The 25,284-nt window shown below is 36.1% G+C and overlaps 1 protein-coding gene across 2 annotated transcripts in view; it reads right to left on the bottom strand.

Moving 5' to 3' along the window:
- Nucleotides 1-3,550: 3,550 nt before the first annotated feature.
- The window catches only part of ITGA1 (integrin subunit alpha 1), a 176,813-nt gene continuing 155,079 nt past the window's right edge, over nucleotides 3,551-25,284 (bottom strand). For both annotated transcript variants that reach the window (XM_059173952.1, XM_059173951.1), the window contains 7 exons: nucleotides 24,268-24,370; nucleotides 20,917-21,030; nucleotides 18,561-18,665; nucleotides 18,294-18,398; nucleotides 16,999-17,091; nucleotides 14,771-14,887; nucleotides 3,551-10,176 (listed from right to left, as the gene is read on the bottom strand). In XM_059173952.1, the coding sequence (XP_059029935.1) occupies nucleotides 10,132-10,176; nucleotides 14,771-14,887; nucleotides 16,999-17,091; nucleotides 18,294-18,398; nucleotides 18,561-18,665; nucleotides 20,917-21,030; nucleotides 24,268-24,370 (682 nt within the window). In that variant the 3' untranslated portion in view covers nucleotides 3,551-10,131. The remainder of the gene's footprint in view (nucleotides 10,177-14,770; nucleotides 14,888-16,998; nucleotides 17,092-18,293; nucleotides 18,399-18,560; nucleotides 18,666-20,916; nucleotides 21,031-24,267; nucleotides 24,371-25,284) is intronic.

Here is a 25,284-nt window from a genome sequence, read left to right as displayed (position 1 = left end):
TTTCTTCCTCTTTGTTTTCTGCTTCTAGAAAAACAGGAGACTTCACCCAGCCCCATCAGTTCCGTTCAAAACTACCTGCTTCACAAGCGCCAATTCTTACAGCTCTTATAGAATACAAATGACTCTTCATTTAAACACACAATCTACATTCATGAAGATATGGTCCATCTTAGAAGGTGAAAAGCTGCCGTGCTGTCAAATAATACACTAATTGGAATCTTTGCAGAATTCCCCACCTTATAATGATGAGGTATGCAGGGTGGGTAGGAATGAAAAAAAAAAAGCGTTTGAAAAGTGAATGAAAAGGAATAGCAGATGGTACTTGGGTGCTAGTAGAATATAAAAGTCTGAGAGTAAAGGACAGAAGAAAATAGAAAACGAGAGATTCAGCATGTGAAACTAAAGAGCCCTGGGCATTTCATCGAGGACTGTTAAGAGTCTCCAGCATGGCTAATTTCCAGCTCCACTAATTATAGTCTGATGACCAATTCCGGGTACTATTCTTTATTTACCAGGTTGAGGCATTTCCACTCTTACTTTTGGAATGCCATTCGGGATTGTGGTATCTTCTGAATTACTACCACACGTGCTCGGTTGAAAGATACTACAAAAACAGAAAAATAGCTGAGCAAAGTGGAAGCTAAAGATGGAACCTGCAGATGTTTCAATGCTGCTTTTATTAATTCAAGCCAGTTCTTGCCAGTCAAATACGAACTGGAGCATTGGCACATGACCAACCTGCATTCATGTGTGAAGGGGCTGGCAGCCTGGGTGCCACTGGCAGACAGTGGTGCTTGCCCTATTATTCCTGCCATAGGGAGGAATTGGACCATTGTAACTGGAATTTGCGCAGGTCAAGGACCCTACACACCGATTTAAGACTCAACTCTCGGACTGGAACGACTCCATGATTCTGCTCTAATCCACCAGAAAGTTTCATTTCAGCCACCAATGAGTCCTGGAAAATCTGTAAGACATCAGATTCAACTCAAGTATAAATCTGGATTTCTGTATCCTGAAGAATTCCAGGGATCTCCTTTCTCACAAGATTATACTCTTTCCACATCTTAATGTTCATTTTGTTTGATATTCATACAGCTGTCTCCAGCTTTCTTATGGTACCTGTTGGCATGACGTATTTTTTTCCCCATCATTTCCCTTTCAACTGATTTGTGCCTTTGAATCTGAAGTCTGTCTCTTCTAGAGGGACCTTATTCTCTTATAAGGCTGACAATCTCTGCTTTTTGGTTTGAGTGTTTAGACCATTCACTTTTAGCATAATTTTTGATATGGTTGGAGTAACATTTGCTATGTTGCTATGTGTTTTCTATATCCCTCGTGTTTTGCTTGTTCCTCTGTTTCCCCTTCACTGTCTTCATTTGTTTGTAATGATTTTAATGTAATGATGACAGCTCTTGTTTCTGGCAAAAATTCTTTCTTTTTCAAGCATTGTTAATAAAATAACCCAGTTGATTTTGCATAATCAGTGGGGCCACACTTGCTATTATTCTTTTTTTTAAAAGTAAATTAATTTTTTTCAGTGTTCCAAAATTCATTGTTTGTGCACCACACCCAGTGCTCCATGCAATACATACCCTCCACAATACTCGCCACCAGGCTCACCGCACCCCCCACCCCCAGAAACCCCCCCCTCAGTTTGTCTCTAAAGTCCACAGTCTCTCATGGCTTGCTTTTATTCTTAGCGAATTCTTTCTCATCTTTTTGTATCCACTCCTCGCTGTTTGGCCCATCCCACCCCTGCTTGAAGAAGTAGGTAAAAAAAGTCATTATTTGACATCTGGACTATGGAGAATTCTACCATGGCATATATATGTGTGTATAATGATTATTAACTTAGAGGGAAGGTGAGAGGGGATATATATATATTTTTATTGTCAGCTCCAGAGTGAAGGAAAGAATTTGATGGCTATCACCATTTTAAAACCAAAGAAAAATTGAAAATAGAATGTAACATTTTTAGAAGTCACAGGGTACCATGTTCTCTGTGGTATTAAGCATATCAAAATAGAAATATGTAAAAAAATAAGCATGTATGCCCATAAAAAGGACAATTTGATGTTAGAAATATCTGGTATTATGGCTGTTTTAAAATTATTCCTCTGTTTTTCAGATTTCCTACAATGTGCACATATTCCCTTTTACCTTAATTCTTTACTGATTTAAAAATTGATACTCGTTTGTTTAAAAACAGGTCAAATAGTATAACTATTGTAAAGAAGAAAATAGAACTTACCACCAGTCCTCATTGATCACTTCTGTTGGGTGAACATTATTCCTGACTTCTGCCTGCAGATTATTACATTAATTTTATAAAAGTAAAAAAAGACACCACAAGGGATAGGAAAGTGAAGTATGTGCCTATGCTATAAGCCTTACAAATAATAAATTCTGATGTATGCCATTTATTTTATAGTGAATATATCCAGATTTTTGTACCTCCACTGTGTATTCTCATCCTAGGCAAAAGGTGAACTGGCAGAAAAACTACTTCTCACAGTGGAGAGAAAAAACAGGGTATTGGAAACGTGCTGGCAAGAATTAGTACAAGATCTTGTAAATAATCTTCTCATAAGTCTGCCTGTTTCTTCTGTAGAAGTACCTTAGTCATCCTACAGTGTGCTTTGAGGATGAAAACATTTGCAAGATGAACATGTGTGATTACTACTAAAACTCCTTCTTATATCTTATTCTAGCCCTTCCTTAGGCTAGAAGGAAAATTAAAATATAATTAAAAATTATATTTCTTTGAATTATAGGTTAAATAAAGAAATTAACTTTTTTTTTTCATTTAGGAATTTTTTTTTTGTTTCTTTCCATGTGGTCTAATCTATTGTTACAACAGATTATTTATTTTTAAAACATCCCATTAGAAGAAGATATGTGGTAATACGGATTCTGTGGCTTTTGTGTCAAGTTTGCAAAAGACTAATAACATTGCTATATTGTATACAGGAAACACCACAGACACACTTTATTTGCTTTTGTTTTTTCCTTTTAGGCTATCAAAGTGAAAACCTACCAAGGAGCTAAAAAAAAAGTTGGACCTTTGGAAGAAATACTAATCTTGGATAAAATTTATGTACTTAAATCACAGCAATCCCATTCTTCTTTGAATCATTAGAAAAAAATTCATAGATAAGACAGGATGCTCCTTTACCTTGACGTAAATACACAGCTGATGCACAAGATAAGAAAGAATTATACGCAAAATACCAAACCTCTGACCTCAAATCAGTGTACAGGATATACCATATATTGGGTATTCAAAATATTCTTTTATTCTCTCAGCTATTTCTAACTCTATCACTTTAATGATTGTTGCCTGAAAACAGCTTTTTAAAACATGGGTTTAAGTTAGACATCTAATAAATTAATAGAGTCAACAAAGGTGTTTGCTCTGAAGGAGAGGAAAACACTTTTGTCTAATGAGTTTGTCCAATAAAAGTCTTACAGAAATGCACATCCCCTCAAGTTATTCATTTTAATAGGTTTATTCTGAGGTAAATAAAAAAAAATACACAATGCAATATACCTTATGTCAGGCCATGCTGAAAACTTTATTCGAGTGATAGAAGAATTGTTTCAGGGCAGTAGTTATTATATACAATATTTTTCTTTTTAATCAAATGGATACGATTCTTCACACCGTTAACAATTTTACACCCTCACAGAAGTAATACACAATAGACTATTCTCTTCACAGGCCGATGTTTCCTGGTGAAGAAAGCAGAGAGAGAGCGAGCTGTTGCATCCTGCAATAAGGCCAAGAGGTGTCGGAATTAAATGGAAGTATCAGGATGTCCTGTGCGAAATGATTCCAGTATGAAGAAGATCTGTGTGTTGCTGCCTCAAAGGATTGTTTTTACTTGAGACAAAGTGTACTAAACTTTAGCAAATTAGCCCTAGTTAATAAGCAAGTAAGAATATGTTTTTATTTAATCAACAATTTACTCGTGCAAAGTACATGTGTTAATATGGTGTGTGGGTACAATGTGGTCTAAGGAAGCTTGTGGTATTTTGAGGAGGAAGGATGTATATATAAAAGATAAATAGCTTCATTTCCTCTCCCCCACCATTTTTTTTTTTTTCCTGTCTCTCAAGATGCAAGATGCCTGAGGGGGGCATGACAGGAAGACTGCCTGCCATCTGGCACAGGACCTACCATGCTACAGTGTCTCAGAAAGCCATGATCAGTTTCTGTGTGGGGGTGTGTCTTCCCTTCTGCTTGGCTACAACTTTGTGGAGGAACAATGATGTTTAGTTTTCCTCATTCAATCTCTTGCTTTAAAAATGGGGGTGGGAACAAGTAATGGCAACAGGGAATTGTTCCAGAGGACACCTGGCTTTCATTCTGTGTTACTTGGAAGATTTCTCTTTAAAATTTTGTCCTCCATCTATATGCACAGATCACGCTGAAATAAAAGATTAAGCATTGAGTCTCTGTCTTCTGCAGAAGAGCTTCTAAAATTCCACTTAGTCTTTCTTTTTTTTTTCCATAAAGATGTGACTTGAAGTATGGTGAAATCAAATATCATCATAGTTGGGAATGTCACTGGTCCCTAGTGTACTGCCAGGGTTTCCGTGATGTGTCAGATAATTAAAGGATTTCCAAGTCTCAACTCATCAGAAGAAAACATGCAACCATGCAAGGTCCTGCAAGGGGCACGAGGCTTGTAATGGCCTTGCCAAGAAGTTCCAGATCAAAACAAAACATCCCCAGTGTGCACTTGAGAATAGAAGAGACCGACTGGAGGGCAGCAGGCGGAAAGATACTGCAAATGGGCTCTGACTCCTGCTGCCCGTCCTCATAGCATGGATATTCTCCAGCCAGTAGCAGGAGGCAAATGCAAGGAAGTCTTAGGTAAAGTTCTGCACTCATTAGTTATGGGGAAAAGGTTTTGATATATTTAAAAAGGGAAAAAAAAAAAAGACGCTGACCTCAAAGCAGAGTACGTCTGAAATGATAACTCACCTTGCATTGTATTTTTCAGTATGGCCAATTTTCAGCAAGAAGTGCTTATATGTATATCTGATATGAGGTGAGGCCAGGCTGATCTGGGGTGCCATGAATTTAGGGGTTAAGCTCAGGCCTTTCATAGAGGCAGAAGTATGTATCCATCCCCATCAGTTACAACCTGGACCTCCAGGTGCCAGATGTCGCAGGGGACAATGCAGTTGGGGCTTAGGAGCTGACACAGGCTTCTTCATGTTTCCTCAAGGTAGATGGCTAAAGGCTGCTAGTTGGAATTTTAAAATTCAAGGTTAAATTTTAATATGAGGGTCAAGGGGGATGCCTGAGTGGCTCAGTCAGTTAAGTGTCTGCCTTTGGCTCAGGTCATGATCCCAGGGTCCTGGAATTGAGTCCCGCATCCGGCTCCTTGCTCAGCAGAGAGCCTGCTTCTCTCTCTCCCTCTGCCTGCCATTCTGCCTGCTTGTGTTCTCTCTCTCTCCCCCTGTGTCAAAAAAATAAATAAAAATCTTAAAAAAAGAAAATGAGGACCAAGGATATGGACTTGTTCACCAGATCACAATGTTAGGTGTTAGCTCTATTTTTATTGTTTTACATAAGATATTGCACAATAGCGCTTCCATTTGGGAAACAGAAGAATTGAGCCCTTTTGTAATGCACGGCAGAGTTAACATCAGAAGTCCTGTGCCGGAGAGGTTTAGGGACAGCAGTTTGGTATGAAAAGGGTTGCCGAGTGGACTCGTCTTGAAGCTATGTTTGCATTAAAAAAATCTGCTGTTTACAGTTAAATCACGTTAAAAAACAGCTTCAGTCTGAAGATTTTAGAGCCCTCCTTTAATTTTTTTGGATTATTGTGTCCATGGGTGAGGATGGAGATTGCGGGGTGCTGATGGCTACATCCTACAAACCCTTCCTTCAACTCTTGGCATAGATGCTGACAACATCCCACAAAGGTTAGTAAATTTAAAGATATTCCTTCTCTGAAGTACAAGGCATTTTGTCCCTGTTACATTATGCCTATATCATGTCATGCCTTTATAGTGTCACAGAAGACCTGAGGCCTGAAATTCTGTATAAAGGATCAGTTCACTGAAGCTGGTATTCACAGCAAACAGAGAGGACATGTAAACGGGTTTTTCTCCAATAGTCTTCTGGAAAATCTCCCTTGGTGGTGGGGTGGGGGGAGATGACTAATGTAGAGGTCTTGAGAAGCGCTGAAACTAAATGAAGGATGCAAAGGATATTATTTTGTTTAAAAAAAAAAAAAAAAAAAAAAGGAGCTGCCCGAAGCCTCTTTAGTTAACAATAACGTGACCGCACCAAGCACATGAATCATGCTTGGAGCCTGGGTCTTCCCTAGTTTTCTCAGTGTTGTGCCAAGGAAGACAGTTAATTTTCATGGAGCAGATTACTACATGTTTGACAAAGACATCTTCTATGAAAGCACACTGCCGGGAGCTGGAGGGGTGGCTGTTCCCCCTTATAAGCCCCTTGCAGGGGCTGCCTGGGGAGAATGTGAGCACAGCTTCCCACGACAGCTACAACCCAGCTTTGGTCAAATATTGTGCAACCACATTTGCTTTTGGAGCAGATATTTGTTTTCCAATTGAGTCTAGATATTGGTTTTGTAAAAGGAAAAGAGAATATATGTATCTATAGGTATTTACAGGTATTTGCTTGTGTAGGTACATTTATTATGGTTGAGGAAGCATCAAATTTTGCAAAAACATCTTCCCGTACAAGCCTCATTTCAAGCATACTGATGACATGGAAATATTTAGAGATTAAATTGCCTATGACTTTAAGGCTCAGAGAAAATAACTGAATAAATGGAACCACTGAATTTCAAATTAGATCACAGAAATTATAAATATTTGCAAAGGATGAACCTTCACAGTATTGTTTCAGGACTCTGGATTCCTAGAGAAAGTAAAAATTTCTTTGTGGCTGTCAAAGTTTGATTTTCATGGTGTCACCCTTTATATTTTCTTGCTTTCAACTCCTTGCTTCTCCTGAAAGTTTTTTTTTTTTTTATCATTTTATTAAGATTAAAGGAAGGCTATAATTCTAGAAATTGAAATTGAAGAATGAGGGATAGAATTATGTCTGCTGGGCTTGAGATGAGCATTTAAAGCATAATTTGAAAGATGATTATATTGTGTGTAGTTATGCATTATATATACCTAACATGTTATATCTCTATATCATTGTATTTCTGTATCTACCTATCTATCTGTTTATCTATCATCTATTATTGTCATCTAATCTATTTCAATGGTGTGCTGAAGCCAGCTAATACTGGTTCGTGGGAGCTGACAGATCAATTTTCAGGGGTTTTGCAAGCTGGTTAGGGTTATATTGGTAGCTTGAAAATGGCCATGGCAAGACTATTTAAATCATGGAAATTGGCAAATTATACAAATCAGGGATTTTCTTTCCTCCTGGAGAGCTAGTTGTTGAATAATTTACCAATATACCATTCTAAGTTCCGAAAAGGGACTTCATACATATTTTAGTTCACAATGGAAGAAATAATCAATTTTATAAAATACCAATGCAAAAAAAAGTTTTTGGCATAAACCCATAGTCCTAAATAGCACTCACTTCTCTTATTAAGTGCTTTAAAATAAAATGATTAGAGTTTGGTATATTTCTTAATCACTAACTATGTTTTAGAACACTCGTACTGTTGATTTATTATTTTAGTCAAAACTTCCACGTTTACTTCTTTTGTTGCAGAACTGTGCCCTAAAGTTAAATATTAATGAAAATGAATGAATTAATTAATTAAAATGGATGAATCAAACTTTTCTTGTTGGTGTAGCTTTTGTGTTTATTTTTTTTGTCATTTTGTCAAACCCGGCCATTTGATATGACCGAGGTATTTTGTATTTGATTTGTGTCCTTTCATGTGTGTGTGTGTGTGTGTGCACGCGTGTACATGTGTATTTACACATTAAACATACAGATGTTCACACACATACACACATAAAGCCCAACAAATAATAGCACTAGGGAAAAGGGATATCTGGTTCATTATACGTTGTTTGAAAACTGGGAACGACTTCTGTTAAAAACTGTGCCAGGCTTATATGTAGCTATTTGATCTGTCCCAGTGGTTCCTCCTCTCTTTTCTAACAAGTTCGAAATGCCATTGTTTCGATCTTTCCCTTCCGGGTTACCATCGTATTTGGTTGAAATGTGCACATTCCTGTAACATCGTATTTGGTTGAAATGTGCACATTCACTGAAACAGGATGCTTGAGAGTCCTAGAGGCCAAGTGTGAATTTAAGTTTACCTGTTTGATTTATTCTAAGAATGTGCTGACTTTGGAGCTGAGCTGCCAATAGGCTTGCAATGCGGTGGCTCAGAGTAAGAGAGACCTGAGTTCTGTGGGGCAAGGAAAGAACAGGTAGGAAGAATGATTTCCAGACCTGGAGATAGGCTGTGGGAAGGAGATTCCCGAAGTAGACATTTCAGAACAACGACCGGCAAGAGGATATCACATCTCTGGAAGCACTGAGCCTTTCTTCTAGTATTGATGACCAGGGCACTCCCCAGGTGCATGATTTTGGTCATCAGGATCTTAGACGTAGATGCAGACAGGCACGAGGGAGTGGACTCTGAGTCCTTAGAGAATTCCTTGGAAATTAGTTTAAAAAATGAAACCTATGGCATTTAATTTCTCCCTTGATTTGATGCTTTGGAGAAAAGTAGAGTCTAGGACTTTCTGTGTAAGGTGCTGGGCAGGTGCTGGTCTTGTGATGGTCAGCCAGGTGGAGAGATGGAGTTGTTGCAGGAATATCAGCAAATTTTACAGCAGTAGTTCACACATGCAGCTGTGATACATTCATCCATTGTTACTTTCCTAAGAAACAGAGCAACCTACGAGCTTGTGCTTCAGTAGAGTCCGATGCACCATAATGATTACTTCAGGAGCAAAGAAGCTCATACAAAGACGTGATATCTTTCTCTTGGTGCAAGGTTTCAAACCTAAGATTCTTTAAAATACACTTCTGGAGTTCTATTTAAATATTGATATGCCACACTAAAAAAACAGTGGCTTATTGGTAAAAATGCAATACTATAATAGAATGCTGCCTTTCATAAAAATAAGAAATGTGTTTGGAAAATTAAATACCTTTAAAAAATTAAAAATAAACATACTCTCACAGCTTGAGGGTTTCAGTGAACCACTTGCCAAGGAGTTGAGAAAACTCCTACTTCTGGTTACATCCTGGACCCATAATGTTCAAAAGCTGCCCAGCAAAGATGAGGTGGGCGTTTCTGTGGCATCTGCTGTCACGTTCCATTCAGAAACCATCTCAGCATATCCCACACACAAGAGGGCTTTTCATTACAAATCACTGTTCTGCCCCACAAAACTGCTGTGAAGTGCTGTTTTCAGCATGAAAGTTTTGAGTTTTAGGGCTCCTGTCAAAATTAAGCATGTTCTGTGAAAGCTTAATCCATTCCGTGAGCTGTCTTTAAACAAGTCTATCTTCATTTTCCATCAGCTCAATTGTTTCCAAACACTTTGGGAGAAAAACAAACAAGCAAACAAACAAACAAAAAGCTTTCCAAGTACAGAACCCAACACAAAGATGTTGAATGTATTCTATATGACTTAATTCTATTTTCAGTTCATATTTTATATATAGTCTCTCGAGGAAAATTGTCTCATTTGAATAGAGAGAAGTGATCTTTTTCGTTTAATTCCTCTCTTGTCATTTACAAATGTTGACTATCATGCTGAACGTGGATATCCATCAGGAATCAATGGAAAAAGCTCAATTTATCAATGATCATAAAAATCTTTTTATGCATTTCTTAAATACTCTGGATGCTGATTTAATATATAAACATATTTGTACAAGTTATTCTTCATCTTCAAAACACTTTGTAATTTTACTTAAATAACACAAAGAGTAATTATTTAAAAATATTTTTCATCATTTTATAAAATATATCTTTATGGTATTATTTTTGGATCTTCCTTGATTTGTCATTTTCCAGGTGATTAATCCCTGATGGAGTACATAAAGTTATGTGACTATGTCTTAAATTTCTTGTCACATATTTGAGGCAAACCTGAGGATAGATAATCGAATAACTGTATTTTTTTCTCCTGTAAAATACGTCATTTCTCCATTTTCTTCTTTAGTGGTCTTTTGAAGAATCCAATCTGTTGAAAAAAATACCAAGCATAACACAATTAATTATTTGAATTTAGGTAATAAATAGTAATTTCCTTAGATAAAATTTAATACTATGTCAGTGCTTCTGGGCATACAGATAATGAATATAATTGAGATTTTTTTTTCACTGACCTCTTAAGTAATACTGAATGTCAAGAAATGATATTTAATTAAATTGCTTCATTTTAAACTTTTTTGTTGGTGAAATATACATGTCTCCTAGTAAAAACTAGTACACGTGGTGAACTAACTTAGAGGTTCTGGGAAAATATTTGGGAAGACATACAAACTAGAGTTAGCTAGCACTGAATGGCACTTTGTCATTACATTTTTCTCAGGGATGTGGCAGAGAAATTCAATCAGTTAAATGATGATCAAAACTTGAGGTCATTGGAGGTGGGGGAATCTGGCACATGCACCATGGCTGAGGGGTGGGGGAGACAGGAGTTGTCTGGATTAATTTTAAATGTGTTAGAATATCTGCCTTTATAGGCTTGACAGGAAGTGCCTCTTGAAAACATGCTGTATTATTTGGAGATGAAAAGGAACTCACTGATCATAGAAGAAATTTCACATAGGGGTGAATGTGGGTGACTTTTTAATTATACTGTTTAATTTGGATCATTATAAAATTATAAGTGTTATACTTATTTCCTATTATACATTATAATAAAAAAAAGTACAGGCACTGAAAGGGACCTTTGTAATAATCTCATCTAAAATGTATTTTAAATAAAAGGAAATTAAGGGTCCTAGAGAAGTGTATTTTTAAAGTCTATATATTTTTTTAAAGTTTCAGAGCAGATTATAATAGTTCAGGCAGTGAGTTAATTCTTTGAAGGTATGGTACCTCCATATCATTTTAATAATGAAGTTATGGTGAATTTCGCAAGGGAATGGTATACTTTAAAAAATCATTATTGAATAATTGAGGGCTTATATAGGATAAATGGTCAAAAATGCAGATTTAAAAAATTTTTTATCATTTTTTATTATGTTATGTTAGTCACATACAGTACGTCATTAGTTTTTGATGTAGTGTTCCAAGATTCGTTGTTAACGTATCATACCCAGTGCTCCATGCAATCTATCCCCTCCTTAACACCCACCACCAGGCCAACCCATCCCCCCATCCCCCTCCCCTCAAAAATGCAGTTTTAAATTAAAGAAGGTAACTTCTTTATGTCTTCCACCATGACACAGCTTTATGTCTTCCAATATGTCAGACTCTAGTTGGCGGTAGATGAGGAAAAGGGGACAACAGGTAAATTAACATGAAAAAACACAATAAATGTATCCTCTTCCAATGGCAGTTCTCTGTGTCTCAGGGTTTCTTCCTTTGAGCCAAAAATAAAAGTTCTGGATTCACAAACTATCAGGCCCCTTACCTTGTGCCTGCAGGTCCTGAGCTGAAAATAAATCAGACCAGGCTGTCACAGGAACAGGTGGTGGGTATAAGACTTTCCTCTCCTTTGTCCCTCCCTGCTCTCTCGCTCGCTCTCTCTTGTCCTTTCCCTCTCAAGTCTTTTGGCATCTTTTCAACCTTCCTTTGCTTTCATATACTAAATGCTCTATTTTATTTTATTTTTTATTTTTGAGATTTATTTATTTATTTGAGAGAGAGAGAGCCAGTGGGGGTTGAGCAGAGGGGCAGAGGGTAGGAGAGAGAGAATCCCAAGCAGAATCCCTGCTGAGCACAGAGCCCCATGCACCGGCTCCATCTCAAAACCCTGCGATCATGACCCAAGCTGGAATCAAGAGTTGGATGCTCAACCGACTGAGCCACTCAGGCACCCCGAAGTGTCCTATTTTAAAACTTAATTGTGGGGGTGCCTGGGTGGCTCAGTGGGTTAGGCCGTTGCCTTCAACTCAGGTTATGATTTCAGGTTCCTGGGATCGAGCCCCACATTGGGCTCTCTGATCGGCTCTCAGCTTCGGCCTCAAGCTGAAGTGAGCAGAATAGAGTCACTTGAATTCCTGGATGAAATGGAGCTTCTCGAACAGCTCATGCAGCATTACTGCCTTTGTTGGGCAACCAAAGGAGGACATGAACTCGGTTTCTGCTTCTCTCTCTCTCTCTCTGCCTGTCTCTCTGCCTACTTGTGATCTCTGCCAAATAAATAAATAAACTCTTTAAAAAAAAAAAAAACTTAATTGTGTTATCTGAACTTTTCCACTCAGCTAATTCTATTAACCTGGGTTGTTAGTGAAGTTGGGTCGTAAGACTGGAGACTAGGTGAATACGGGACATAGCTTCAAACTGGCTAGAGCCAATACTGGACAAAATTAAAAACAAGCTAAGTTTGTTTTCAGTGCCCAGACTTACAACTTTCACTTTCCTTCTCTGCCTTTCCATATTTACTTATCAGTAAAGGCTAGATCTTATTTATGCTTATCCCTGGGTTCAAAACCCTATGGCAAAGGGTCAGATTCAACAGTACCTGGTAGAAATGACGTGCTTACTGACTATAATATGGAATAAATGTTGAGTGAACCAATTGAACTAATATATAAAAAACAGAAAAATGGTGGTACTATTTCCCATCCACAGTTGCCAAGAATATGTATATTGGATAAGGAATACACCTTCAGGGTTAGTAAATAAATCATTAGTGATGAACTTCAGGCATCAGTATGAAATCAAGTTAAGAAGGAAAAAGGTTCTGCTTTCTTAGGGCTTCTCTGTGGGCTGAGTCTCATTTCATTCTGTTGGTCATATTGGCCTGACTGGGCTTCTCCCTCAGTGTGTGGCACTATATTCCAGAAGGTGTTTCTCTATTTAAACCTGTGTCTCCTCAAAGCCTTCTCTCTTCAATATTAACTATAGCAAGCTACCATTAAGATTTTGAAAAACTTTAATTTCTACCATGTGTCCTGCAAGGACAAATTATATAAAGACAGCGCTTTTTGAAATAAAGTCACAGATCCAGGAAGAATCTTTGGCCTGTTCCCTGTATGGAGCCTGGGGGTTTCAATGAACTTCCAGAGTCAGATTTGGAAGAAGGAGGAAGAAGGGATAATCCTAAGGTTTCAGCTCAGGGTCTATTGAGTGTAAAAAGATCCCTGTCAGCTGTGTCCTAAACTACACGGGCAAGTGCAGTGCTCAGAATAGAAAAGCACACCGAAAGAAATCAACAGTAAGATGCTCTCTGGAATAGAGGTGCACAGAAGTGAAGAGTGAGTCTTTGTTTCAAGCACAACCTCGACATCACTAAGCCAGGTCTTGGGTACCACGGTGTGGTAAAGCCAGGTATTACAGACGGAACACTGGTAACTCTCTGGAGTAGGAGGAGAAGCTGGAGGTTTGAGAAAGCAAGGAATTCTGTCTTAATGAGACTTTGCTGGAGAAAAGCTGCAGTTTCTGTTCACTAAACTAAATGCTACTGATCTACACCTTTAACATGGCTTTGTTTATCATCCACCCTGGGTGTAATCCCCCCAAAAGAAGAAGTTAGGCATTGTAAGCCAGTCGAAAAGGGTAGCAACCTTTGGCACTTTGTGGGACAAAAATTTATTATTTAAACTATTTGAGTCAAAAGAGAATTCTGCTGCTCAGGTATTAGAAAAATGAATATGTAACCACAACCTGTGTTTTTAACAGAGTTTAGTTATTTAATAAAACAATTTGGTAAAATATAGGGTGGTATGATGTTAGAATGAATACCAATTTGATGTTTCATTGGAAAAAACATTAAATTCAACTTTTTGATAGGACTTTACTCTCTACTAAATTTGTGTAAATACTATCATCTTAGTTCTGCTTAATTTGAAAAGGATACAGCTAGGAGTTTGAAAAATCTCACACATCTCAGTATAAGCAAAATATCTACATAAATATATGGATTTACCGAATAGAAATAGTTTTATGAGAGGATTTGAAATAGGAGTCAGTGAAACAGTAAGATTTTTCTTTCATCAACTGACTAATGAACTTACCTTCTCTCACTCAGACACACAGCTATTACATAGAACGTGGCACATTTCTTCATATATTAAAGAAGTCTTAGTTTTTAAGATATATAGATATATGTATTTGGATAAGGCTCATCTTAACCATTCTATTATTTATATACTCTTAAACTGACATAAGAGCTCATTTTATTCTTTTTTTTTTTTTATAAAAGAGAGTTTTCATTCTTTACTTATAAAAGTAATGCATACTTAATTTACAAATATTTCAGTGTGATAGACATATAAAGGTCTATATATATAGACATATAAAGACATATAAAGAGAGGCAGAGGGCACAGGGAGAGGGAGAATTTTTTAAATTAATTAATTAATTACTTAGACAGACAGAGATCACAAGTAGGCAGAGAGGCAGGCAGAGAGAGAGGAAGGGAAGCAGGCTCCCTGCTGAGCAGAGAGCTGGATGCGGGGCTCCATCCTAGGATGCTGGGACCATGACCAGAACCAAAGGCAGAGACTTCAACCCATTTTTTTTCTTTTGTCTTGGTTATCATCTCAATATTTTTAATGGCTGTGTAATACCATATTACACAGCATGGATAAATGATCATTTATTTCACCAATTTGCTGTTGATAGTTGAAATAGAAAGTCAAAGGAACTCTGGTGCTTACCTTCCACAGGGCTAATATGAGCAGCATTAATAGCAATAGTCCAGCAAAAGCACTCAACAGGATGACCCATAACGGCACTCTGCCCGGCAGTCCATCTTTGGATATTTGAATACCGAACTGAAATTTATTTAAAAAGACTGTTAACATTGATAAACATCTACTATATGTCCTGGTACATTGAGTTCTTGCAGGCTATAATTTTCTACCAAACAATGTACTTAATCTGATTACTACCTACAGAGAAAACCTTGAGTTTACATTTATAAACGCCCTTCATCTATTCAAAATCTCTAAGCATGTCAAATTTGTTATTACCCCAAATATGTATAATCGTATGCTTTAGAAATGCATACATAAAGAGCAAACTGTCTATGAATCAGAGTGCTTGGGAGTAGAGGTGCACTTAACTCACTGAGAACCCAAAGTATTATGTATTTTGAAGATTTATTGATGGACTTTAGTACATTATCATGACCGTAAAGGTTTAGGCTGGAGTGTTACCCACAGTTTGCTGACATAAAAAAAACCTGAGCAGGTCTTCTTCTCATTCTAGTTTTCATGTGCTTTATTTTTTGTCTACAAATTTATATAAAAATTTCCTACAGTAAAATGTACAAATCTCAAGTGTACAGGTAACATAAATTTTTGCACATATATGCAGCCCTATGTGCTTTTTATTAGAAGGCATTGTCTCTGCCAGTCAACTGATCTTCAATTTATACATTAGGTCTTAACTGAAGGAGAACTTTGAGGTAAAAAGCTCGTAGTTAGGTTAAAGCAGCTGCTCCATGTGTCCCCCAAATCATGGTGAGATTTGTCTGCCCTGGGTCTCATCCCTAGGTTTCTAAGAAAAAAGACTAATTCAGGGTAGATCTCACGATGAATAACAGTTCAAGTTTCTATGTTGGCTTGTCACAGGGACCTTCTCAATTCCTAACGCTAGAGGGAAGACTGGAGGTAAAAAAGGGAATGGGGAGATATTTACATATATTGGATACTGATACAAGCTATTCAGATGGCTCCGTGTGGGTCACTGCTGATGCTTTGGGAATGCAGAGCTGGCACGCGTGTACATATACAAAAAATAAGATCTTTTAGGACAGGTTTTAAATACATCTAAAACAATTCCCTGAACTGACAGATGCAGAAGCTGAAGTCTGATGGGATCAGGGACTTCTCTAAGATCACACAATGACAAAATGATCACTTTTAGTAATTTTAACAATGTAGGTATAATTTTCTTTTAGGATAAAATGTTGAATGATAGTTCCAAGGGGAGTTTTAAACTAACATTTAGGGGAAATAGAGCTAATTATAAAATTTCAATGAAACATATCTAGGAATCAAAAGTACTCTTTTACAATATTATTCATACTCATTTTGGGGGTGGTGTTTACTGGTAAAATTTTGGCTTCTCTGCATGTGGAACAACTTTGCATTTATCAGTATTCTTTATAATGTAAGTAAATATATGCTTATATTCTTTTACCAGGGGTCATTGACATTGGAACTACTTGAGATAAGTATTAATTTGAAATAAGAAAATTTTTAAACAATATCTGAATGTCAGATAGCTTCCAGATAAAATTAAATGATTCATACTATCCACATGGGATATTTAAACTCCCCCATGAAAAGAGGAGAAATGTTTACATATCCACATCAGTAACAAGTATTCTGGCCTTATTTTATAATGAAGCAGGAGGGAGAAAACCTCAAACCATTTTGTTTTTCCCAAGGACTGAAGTGTGAATTTGTACGAGGGAATAACATTTCATTTTTGCTTCTGACTTCCCAATGACTACATGAAGAAAACCTTTCAAAATTTACATTTATTTCTGAAGTGTAGAGTCACTTTCTATAAAGTGTTTTACAAGTCTGCTCTTCAGATATCAACTGCATTTTATAATGTCAGTTTTTAAGGAGGAAAATTACGAATGCATCTTTTGTTATCAAGGTGAAAGTAAAAACACCAATTTATTGTGATAGTTACAAGCAGTAAAGTCAAACATGGCATGTTAATTGTAAATATCATGGTTTTTCCCAGTTTCTTACAAAGAAGACTGAAATCACACTTGAAGTTAATTAAGTACAATTTGAAGCAAAAATGTCTGTTACTTAGTGACTAGCTAGTCACCGCTTTAGGTTCTATAAGCAATTATAAAACATTATGTCACAAAATTCAGAGTGAAATGTATAATGTTTTCAAGACTTAGAGTTCCTCTTACCTCTCTTTTTTGATTCCCAGTACTTAAAATCAGTGATGTATTTTCACTCTGAAGGTCCGCCCTTACAGTAAGATTTAAGCTAGAAAAACGTGTCTGAAAAGCAAATAGAATTTATATTCAATATATTATGCTAATCATAGTAAGAGCTAGTCATGTTTGAGCAGTGCAATTTTTAAAATGGAGATTTTCCTGAGAGGTTTAAAAACACTGGTTTTATTAACATCCAAATGAACAGGTTGTTTCAAACGACGACCCGTCCCTCTTCTCTCCACTCAAATTGTCACTTAGGTCCTTGTTATAGAATGCAACAATTTTCGAAATCATTTTCTTCAGATTTATCCTTAGTAAAAACAAACCTCAAACCCTGCCCCCTTTCATACAGCTAGATATGAAATAGCTACACTCTGGTAATGAAGTTTATATAGGAGCTTGTGTAGGATAAAACACAAAATTGCCAATATCCAACAGTTTGTGACTTACAAAAATTGCAACTTAATATTTTTAACTTATGAAAATTGCAACTTAGGTTATGATCAAATCCTAAAAATGGGAATTTCATATAATTAACCAAACACTTCTATGAGAGAAAGAAACCATACAAAATACAAATGGATTAAGTTTTAAAGTAGCTTGTTGTCAGACAGATATGACTATTAGAAGTTAAAAAATATCCTTCTATTTTATATATATATATATAGTATATGTAGTATATATAAATGTGTATATGTAGTATATATAAATGTGTGTGCATATATCTTATACATAAATTATGTATTATATAGTATATATAAATGTGTGTATATATAGTATAAATTGTGTATATATATAGTATACATAAATGTGTGTACATATATATGTATATATATGTAAAGTCTGATCTAATACAATAAATCCACAATATGTGTTAGCTCTATTTGTTGTTAATGGTGTCAAGGAGTCAAGCGCTGTCTCTCTAGAATTCTTTGTCCCTTAACTGGGTTCTATTATGTTAAGATAAATGCAAACTTTGATACAGTATAGGTGTTTATTTCTAGAGGTACAAAAAAAATTGTAAAAGAGACTGAAAACAAAAGTATATATCTGGAAGGGCACTTTGGAGATAACTTAGTTACGAATAAACAAGGAAAATGAGACCCATTTGATTGGTTAAGTAGAGCCAGGTTTGAACCACATATTTTTACACTTCCAGTTCTTTCTACAGAAGCACTATACTTGGTATATACTAAGTAATGAACAAACACTGGTTAACATAATTTGATAATTCAATAATTGCAGAGAACGATGCAATCACTTACTTTTATAAAAGTTGGTTTCCATACGATAAGTGAAACATTCACTTGGGTCATGTCAGAAGGAATCAAATTACATGTAATGGTAGCAAATTTACACGTACTGCAGTCCTGTTTAAACAATCAGAGGTACATATTAGTACCTTTGTCATTTGACAAAAAGATACCATATGAAGACATGCTACAAGGTAGCTATTTTTAGGCTGATATTGAATTTATTCACTTAAAAGGCATGAGATAAAACTAGTACTTGTCTTGGTTATCGGTATTTACCGGAATTGTGCCTCTTTTGAGAACTTCAGGTTTGGATATAATTGTTTTCTTCCCAGAGTTGACGCCAAGAGGGTCCTGAAGGCTACTGGGTCTGCAGTTCGCATTCTAAGAAGTGAAAATATTTCTTTTATCAGACAATGCCAGATGTCAGAGGGAAAAGTGACCTGGTATAATAACGTGAAGCATCTGAGAGACAGCCATTGTCACAGATGAAAGATCCATCTTCAGGAGTGTGCAATATGGAAGAAGCTATTCTGTAGTAGCCATATTCACCGACTCCCAGGTAATAATGACTGTTAGCGTGCTACATTTGAATTGTAATAGATATCAGGGAGATTGTTATCAAAAAGGAAGGGTGCTAGTGGAACTTACTACTGTGTAACATGCTCATTAATTTATTGTTTTCATCAAATTTTAGTTGTAAATTCCCATAATACAGAGAGAGAAAAGAAATTAAAACTATGGTGGGAAACAAAAGGGTTGGCATTTGTTATTCAATATGATGGCTCATACGATGGTTTGTGAAACAAACAAAAAAAGAGATGAGCTTTCATCTGTATTTGTGTATTCATCCAATAATATTTCAGGAGTCTCTAAACACCAAGGGTAAGATACTTGGTCTATGTGGGAAGAAAATGTACGTCAGCAGCCCTATAAATGTTGAGATGCCGTGTTTATAGGACAGCTAGTTCTTAGATTGTTTTTCTAGACTTAACTCTAATAAACATTTTGTTCATCAAAACTCTCTACAGCCTTGATAAAAGATAATAAGGTTAAAGTTCATAAGTAATAGGAAAACTACAATTTTAGTCTTTCTACATCCTCACTAACTTGCTTTTTTGGATTAGAGAGAAATGGTAGAGATTTTTAAAAATTTTTATTTATTTATTTGTCAGAGAGAGAGAGAGAGAGCGCGCAAGTGCACAAAAAGGCAGAGTGGCAGGCAGAGGTGGAGAGAGAAGCAGGCTCCCTGTTGAGCAAGGGACTCGATGCAGGGCTGGATCCCAGGACCCTGGGATCATGACCTGAGCCGAAGGCAGCGGCTTAACCGACTGAGCCACCCAGGCATCCCAGAAATGGTAGAGATTTAATTTTTCCTTGTTTTTAGGGAAACATTTGAAGATCATAATCCAACTATCACTGTTTTTACTTCTTGATTTCTGAGAGTATTTTAAGTAAAAAAAAGTCTCTGAAGTGAAGACAGATTGTCAAATGCTGATAATATGCATGCATTGCTTCAACATTCATTGTGATTTTCTATGTCTTAGAGACTGAACCAACACAATTTACCACATTGACTTATTCAAAGCTATAGGTACAAAATGGGTGCGATACCACTATTACTTGGGATAAGTGAGTAAAAAAGTGCTTTACTGTTTTACGTGCAGCTCTTAAATTGCTTAGGAGCATTTAGGAAGTCTCTTTTTTGAGATGTTTGATGACCTCAAAAATATTAAAGCTTTAACAAACATGTTAAGGCACAAGTAAACAAGTAGTTACCTAAAATCCACTCCAGTGGATTGAGTAGTATTCCAAAAAGACATGCCCAAGTCCTAGCACCTGGAATCTGGGAACATGACCTTATTTGGAAAAAGGGTCATTTGGAGGCACCTGGGTGACTCAGTTGGCTAAGCTTCTGCCTTCAGCTTAGGTCATGATCTCCAGGTCCTGGGATCGAGCCCAGCTTAGGGCTCCCTGCCTACAGGTAGTCTGGTTCTCCCTCTGACCCTGTGCCTGCTCCTGTGCTCATTCTCTCTCTCCCTCCCTCTCAGATAAATAAACAAAATCTTAAAAAAAGAAAGAAAGAAAGAAGGAAACAGGTTTATTGCAGTTGTTAAGGATCTCCAGATGAGGTCTTTCCATTTAGGATGGGCTCTAAATTCACTGATGACTGTGCTGTAAGAGACCGAAGAGGCAAAGACACAGAAACTCAAGGAAGATGGGCACGTGAAGACAGAGGCAGAGACTGCAATTACGCTCCCACAAGCTCAGGCATGCAAGGGGTGACAGCAGCCCCCAGAAGCTAGGAGAGAGGCATCCCTGTGAGCCTCCAGGGGGACCAAACATTGTTGGCAACTTGATCGCAGACTCTGGCCTCCAGCACCGAGTAAGAATAAATTTCTGTTGTTTCTAGCCACCCACTTGGGTTAACTTGTTACCACAGCAGTTGTAGGAAACTAATGCATCTACTAAGTATCCAGTGGAAGTTATTATTATTATTTAAAATTTTCTAAATTATTTTCCAGGTCACTTTGGTAAAGTTCTTTATCACAAGTGGCATGCAGAACAAAAGGCTTTAAATACAAATTGAAGAAGATAATAATTACGATGTCATTCCAAGGCACATATGACTTACATTAGAAGACGACCATCCACTTGGGTATAGCATAGGATAACCATCTGATGTCAAGTTGGGAAATGAAATCGACAGCTTAAGTTCTGGCATTGGAAAATGTCCACTCTTTCTAATCTACGGGAAAAAAAAATAAAAATTAATCCTCTCTTCCTCTTCCAACAGCACCCTTTCTGCCTTAGGTAGGATATTTGTCCTTAACTGATTTAAGTTGTATAATATTTTGAATCTGAAAGTGAATGCAGGCAGCTTATTGCACTGGACAGAGAGCTGGCATGATTAAACAAGAATAAAATAGGGATGCTTCATAGTGCCATATGTATCAGCGATAATGTATATTGGTCCTTCATCTTCCCAGTCCCAAAATAGGACTGGGATTAAGAAAAGTCAGAATTAAATTTCTTTATGCTCATTGTCTTTTTGGATCCACTAGTCTTTTGGAGGTGGGAAGGAAGGAGAACATTTACTTGACCCACTCAGCACAGGTGAGCCTATTTTGTTTGCCTCAACCAGTCTGCTGTAACCCCTGAGGCCCACAAATCATTTCTCAGCCCAGCCACATGGCATCTGCCACCACTGCACAGGCAAACCAGATAACCATCTGCTTCCTTTCACTATCCTATCTCCAGCTAGGGCTACTGTGTCAATAACGACTGATAATCCAGTTGGATGAGAGTCACATTGATTCTTTTCTCACTGCCTATATGTTTTTATCTACTAAACTACAATTCCCACTGAATATCACATCATGCCACCAGTGGTGAGTGTAGCACATAGGGAAGGAAAGCCAGGCAGGATGAAATTCATCAGGAAGTTGAATTTACTATTCAAAAGTCCTCACAGGTTGAATTGGAGCAACCAGGTGCTATGGGCCTCCCTTCTTCCACTCAGGCATAATTTTCAGGACCTCCACCTTCTTTACACCTTCCCTAGGCTGAATTCCTAGGTGAGTAGGGAGCTCCTTAATCTAGATGCCAGAAAATCCAAAGGATCTATCTAACTGAGCCTTCTGGACTGGGAGTTACACAGATCTGAAACAATTCCCTGTGGTTGCATCCCTTAATCTTGGAATTCTAGGAATTCCTGACCAGCTGTGCGGGGCCTCTTAAGCATGCTCCTTGACTCTTGTCCCTTCTTATTGTAATACGCCTTAAACTTGCCTGCCATGGTCTCCCACTCTAATTCCATCTGCTTTCTGGTAAGTAATAAAAAAAAATCATGTAATCTGCAATTAACTCTTATTTTCTTCTGATTAAAAACAATGTTATTTACAGAAACAATGAAAATATTGAAAATAAATGGGAAGTTTTCTACAATTCTCCTACACTGGTAACACTTTAGTGTACAATTTACCTATCATTTGCATATATGTATACATTATAAAATTTGTATCATATAAAATACAAGATTTGGCACCCCATTTATAAAATGTATTTCATGGTCTTTTCTAATAAACTTAGAGATTCTTTGAGAATATGACTTTCATTAGCTGCTTAATATTAACCATGATATCAATATTTTTTTGTTTTCTTTTTGATATCAATATTTGTTTATGTTCAATATTCACTTATATTCCAGACACTATGCTAATTCTCTTATTTGCATTAGTGCCTTTAACCCTGTTAACAACGGTATGGGGTAGATTCTCTTAATATCCCTATTTTACCTATAAGAAGACAAGGTTAAATTGGGAACAAAGAACTTTCAAGGTCACAGAGCTAGTAAATAGCGAATTAAGTTTTTTTTTTAATCTAAAATATGTCCTCTTTAGCTGTCTCTCCCTTGAATAACTATCTGATAATTTACTTAAGCAATTTTATGTGGTTAAACTTTTATATTGTTCCCAGGTTTCAATTTTTAAACTGCTATAAATGACACTGGTAACAGTATTTTCCAGGGGTGCCTGGCTGGTTCAGTCGGGAAAGATGTGACTCTTGATCTTGGGGTTGTGTGTATGAGCCTCATGTTGGGTGTTGAGATTACTTACAAATAAGTAAACAAAGAAACAAACAAATAAATAAACCAATAAAATTAAAAAAAGAGTATCTCTGAGAATAAATCTTTGTATCACCAATCATTTTCTGTGGTACATTTCTAGTAGTAAATTCATTCACGGCTCTCACCTAAGAAAATGTTCCCATATATTCTTTTTTCAATTCCATTACTCCAGCTTTAAGTTTTATCCCAGCAAAATAATGAGATAAAAAAAATTATGGTCAGGGATATCCTTAACAATGTTATTTATATCAGCATTATTTATAATAGCTGAAGAGTACCTGTTTCCAGTTTGGACCCTAGTAAACCATACGAAGATCTATAATATTCAAAATTCATTCCTCCCTCCCTCCCTTCCTCCCTTTGTTCCTTCCTTGTGTTTTTGTTGAATTCTTTAATCTAGGAAAAGCAAATAGGGCTAGAAGAACTTGGCAGCCGAAATTTCAAAAAATAATCTCAGTAATAAGGTGATTGTCATTCATGCTAATTTCCGCCAAAATCTTGTCATAGAAATTTTAACAAAGAGCCCAGATAAAAACAATAGAATGAATCTTGAGAGGATACATTTATTTTACGTGTAAGAGAACTTCCTTTTCCACTGTGGGCAATTCCCAAAGAGATTGAGACCATTTTCACAGATAATAATGTTGTATTATGTCATACTTCTGAATACATATTTAAATCCATCATTTGAATTGGACCCTCTTTTACTTGAGTAAGATTAACTCTAGTCTGTGTCTGTAAGTAGGCATTACCTAAAATGAAAGTCTGGTTCAGGTCCATAATTGCTTGCTATAATGGTTAGGAAAAATTCATTATGAGGAATTCAAAGATAAAAATAATTGTTGTAATAGAAAACATCACTTAAGGATTTGGTAGGAGGAACATAAATTATGTATGATACCTATGGAAGGCAGCAATGAGGAGAAAGAGATATGTATTTATTTGTTGAGTAAAGTAAAATATTACCAAGATATCTGAAATAATCAATTTCTGAAATAGTCATAATTATTTTTTATAAGTACATTTCTCACTCATACTGAAAAAGTAATGTAAATAAACTCTATAGGTTTATAGATAGTGTCTCTTTGGTTTTATAAATTTATTTTTTCTAGGAAGTCAACTAAAGCATGTGTTAAGAGGAAATCTGTGCCTTAGTTTTTAAAATTGCTTCAAAATATAATTATGAATAATTCTTTGAGTAAAAGTACTTCAAAATAGTAAAATTATAAAAAAATTCTGGAATACAGAGTTTAACTGTTGAATCAACATGTTTCTATGTGTCTGTTAATACTTTCATTTAATTTATAAGCTTATAAATTACTCCTTGACAATACTAATTTAGAGGTAGATTCTTACCAAGTAGAAGATATTAATTTCATCTCCAATGTCCTCAGTAGAATTAATAACTTCAGGAACAGTCTCATTGGCCGCAATTGAAATATGGTATTCACTTGCAGAGCTTAGAATTAATTGGAAGAAGAAAAACAAAACACAATGAAGCTTAACTTTTATGACCTCACTCTTTTTCTTTCTTTATACCACGTAATCCCACAGAAAGTACTCGTAGAGATTACAAGTAAGAGGTAAATTCTTTTACCCTGAAACCTACAATTACTTCTTTGAGGAGGGTGAGAATGAGAAAGACTATATAATTTAGTTCAGTAAGTCACTGAAGCCAATTTGGCCTTAAAATGTGAAAATATATACAACTTTAAAATAAAAGTTTCATTGTTACCAAGTGAAAGTTTCTATTAATTCACTAACATCATTTATATTTTGTGAATAATGAGGCTAAAACTTAATATTTTTAGTAGTGCTGAATTTTAAATAGATTTTTAAAAATGTTAAGCTTTTCATATTAAAGGCCTATATTTACTGCTAAATTTAAAAATTCATTCTTTTCCATACAAGTTCTCCATGTTCTTTGGATGAACTTGGTGGAATGAAGTATAATAAAAATATTATAGGTGTTTGCCAAAATTTTAATAAAATGAAAAATTCTTGGAAAAAATCATTGTACCAAGAGAAGTGGATAACAGCAGATAGAAAACAGCAAATAGAATTCAGAGACTAAATAATATATACAAAATCTATTTTTATATAAACCCTATGATCCTCTCATTTTTGTTGTTATCAAAAAAAAGCAAAGTGCCATAGAAAATAAAGTAATAAAATAAGACTTTTAGACTAAACTTGCCTCTGATTCTTATACTTTTTATATACATTGCATATATATATATATATATATATATATATATATATATATATATTTTAGCAAAAGCTTGGAGTCTTGCTTAAGCAAGGGAATAAGTAGTGGGAAACATTGCCAATATGATTTGTGTTTGGATAGATTGAAAGTTCTTAGGGGAAAGG

The sequence above is a fragment of the Mustela lutreola genome, chromosome 5 (genome assembly GCF_030435805.1).
Source record: "Mustela lutreola isolate mMusLut2 chromosome 5, mMusLut2.pri, whole genome shotgun sequence".
Taxonomy (NCBI): domain Eukaryota; kingdom Metazoa; phylum Chordata; class Mammalia; order Carnivora; family Mustelidae; genus Mustela; species Mustela lutreola.
The sequence above is the reverse complement of the archived record's forward strand: the minus strand, read 5'-3'. Positions and strand labels throughout refer to the sequence as shown.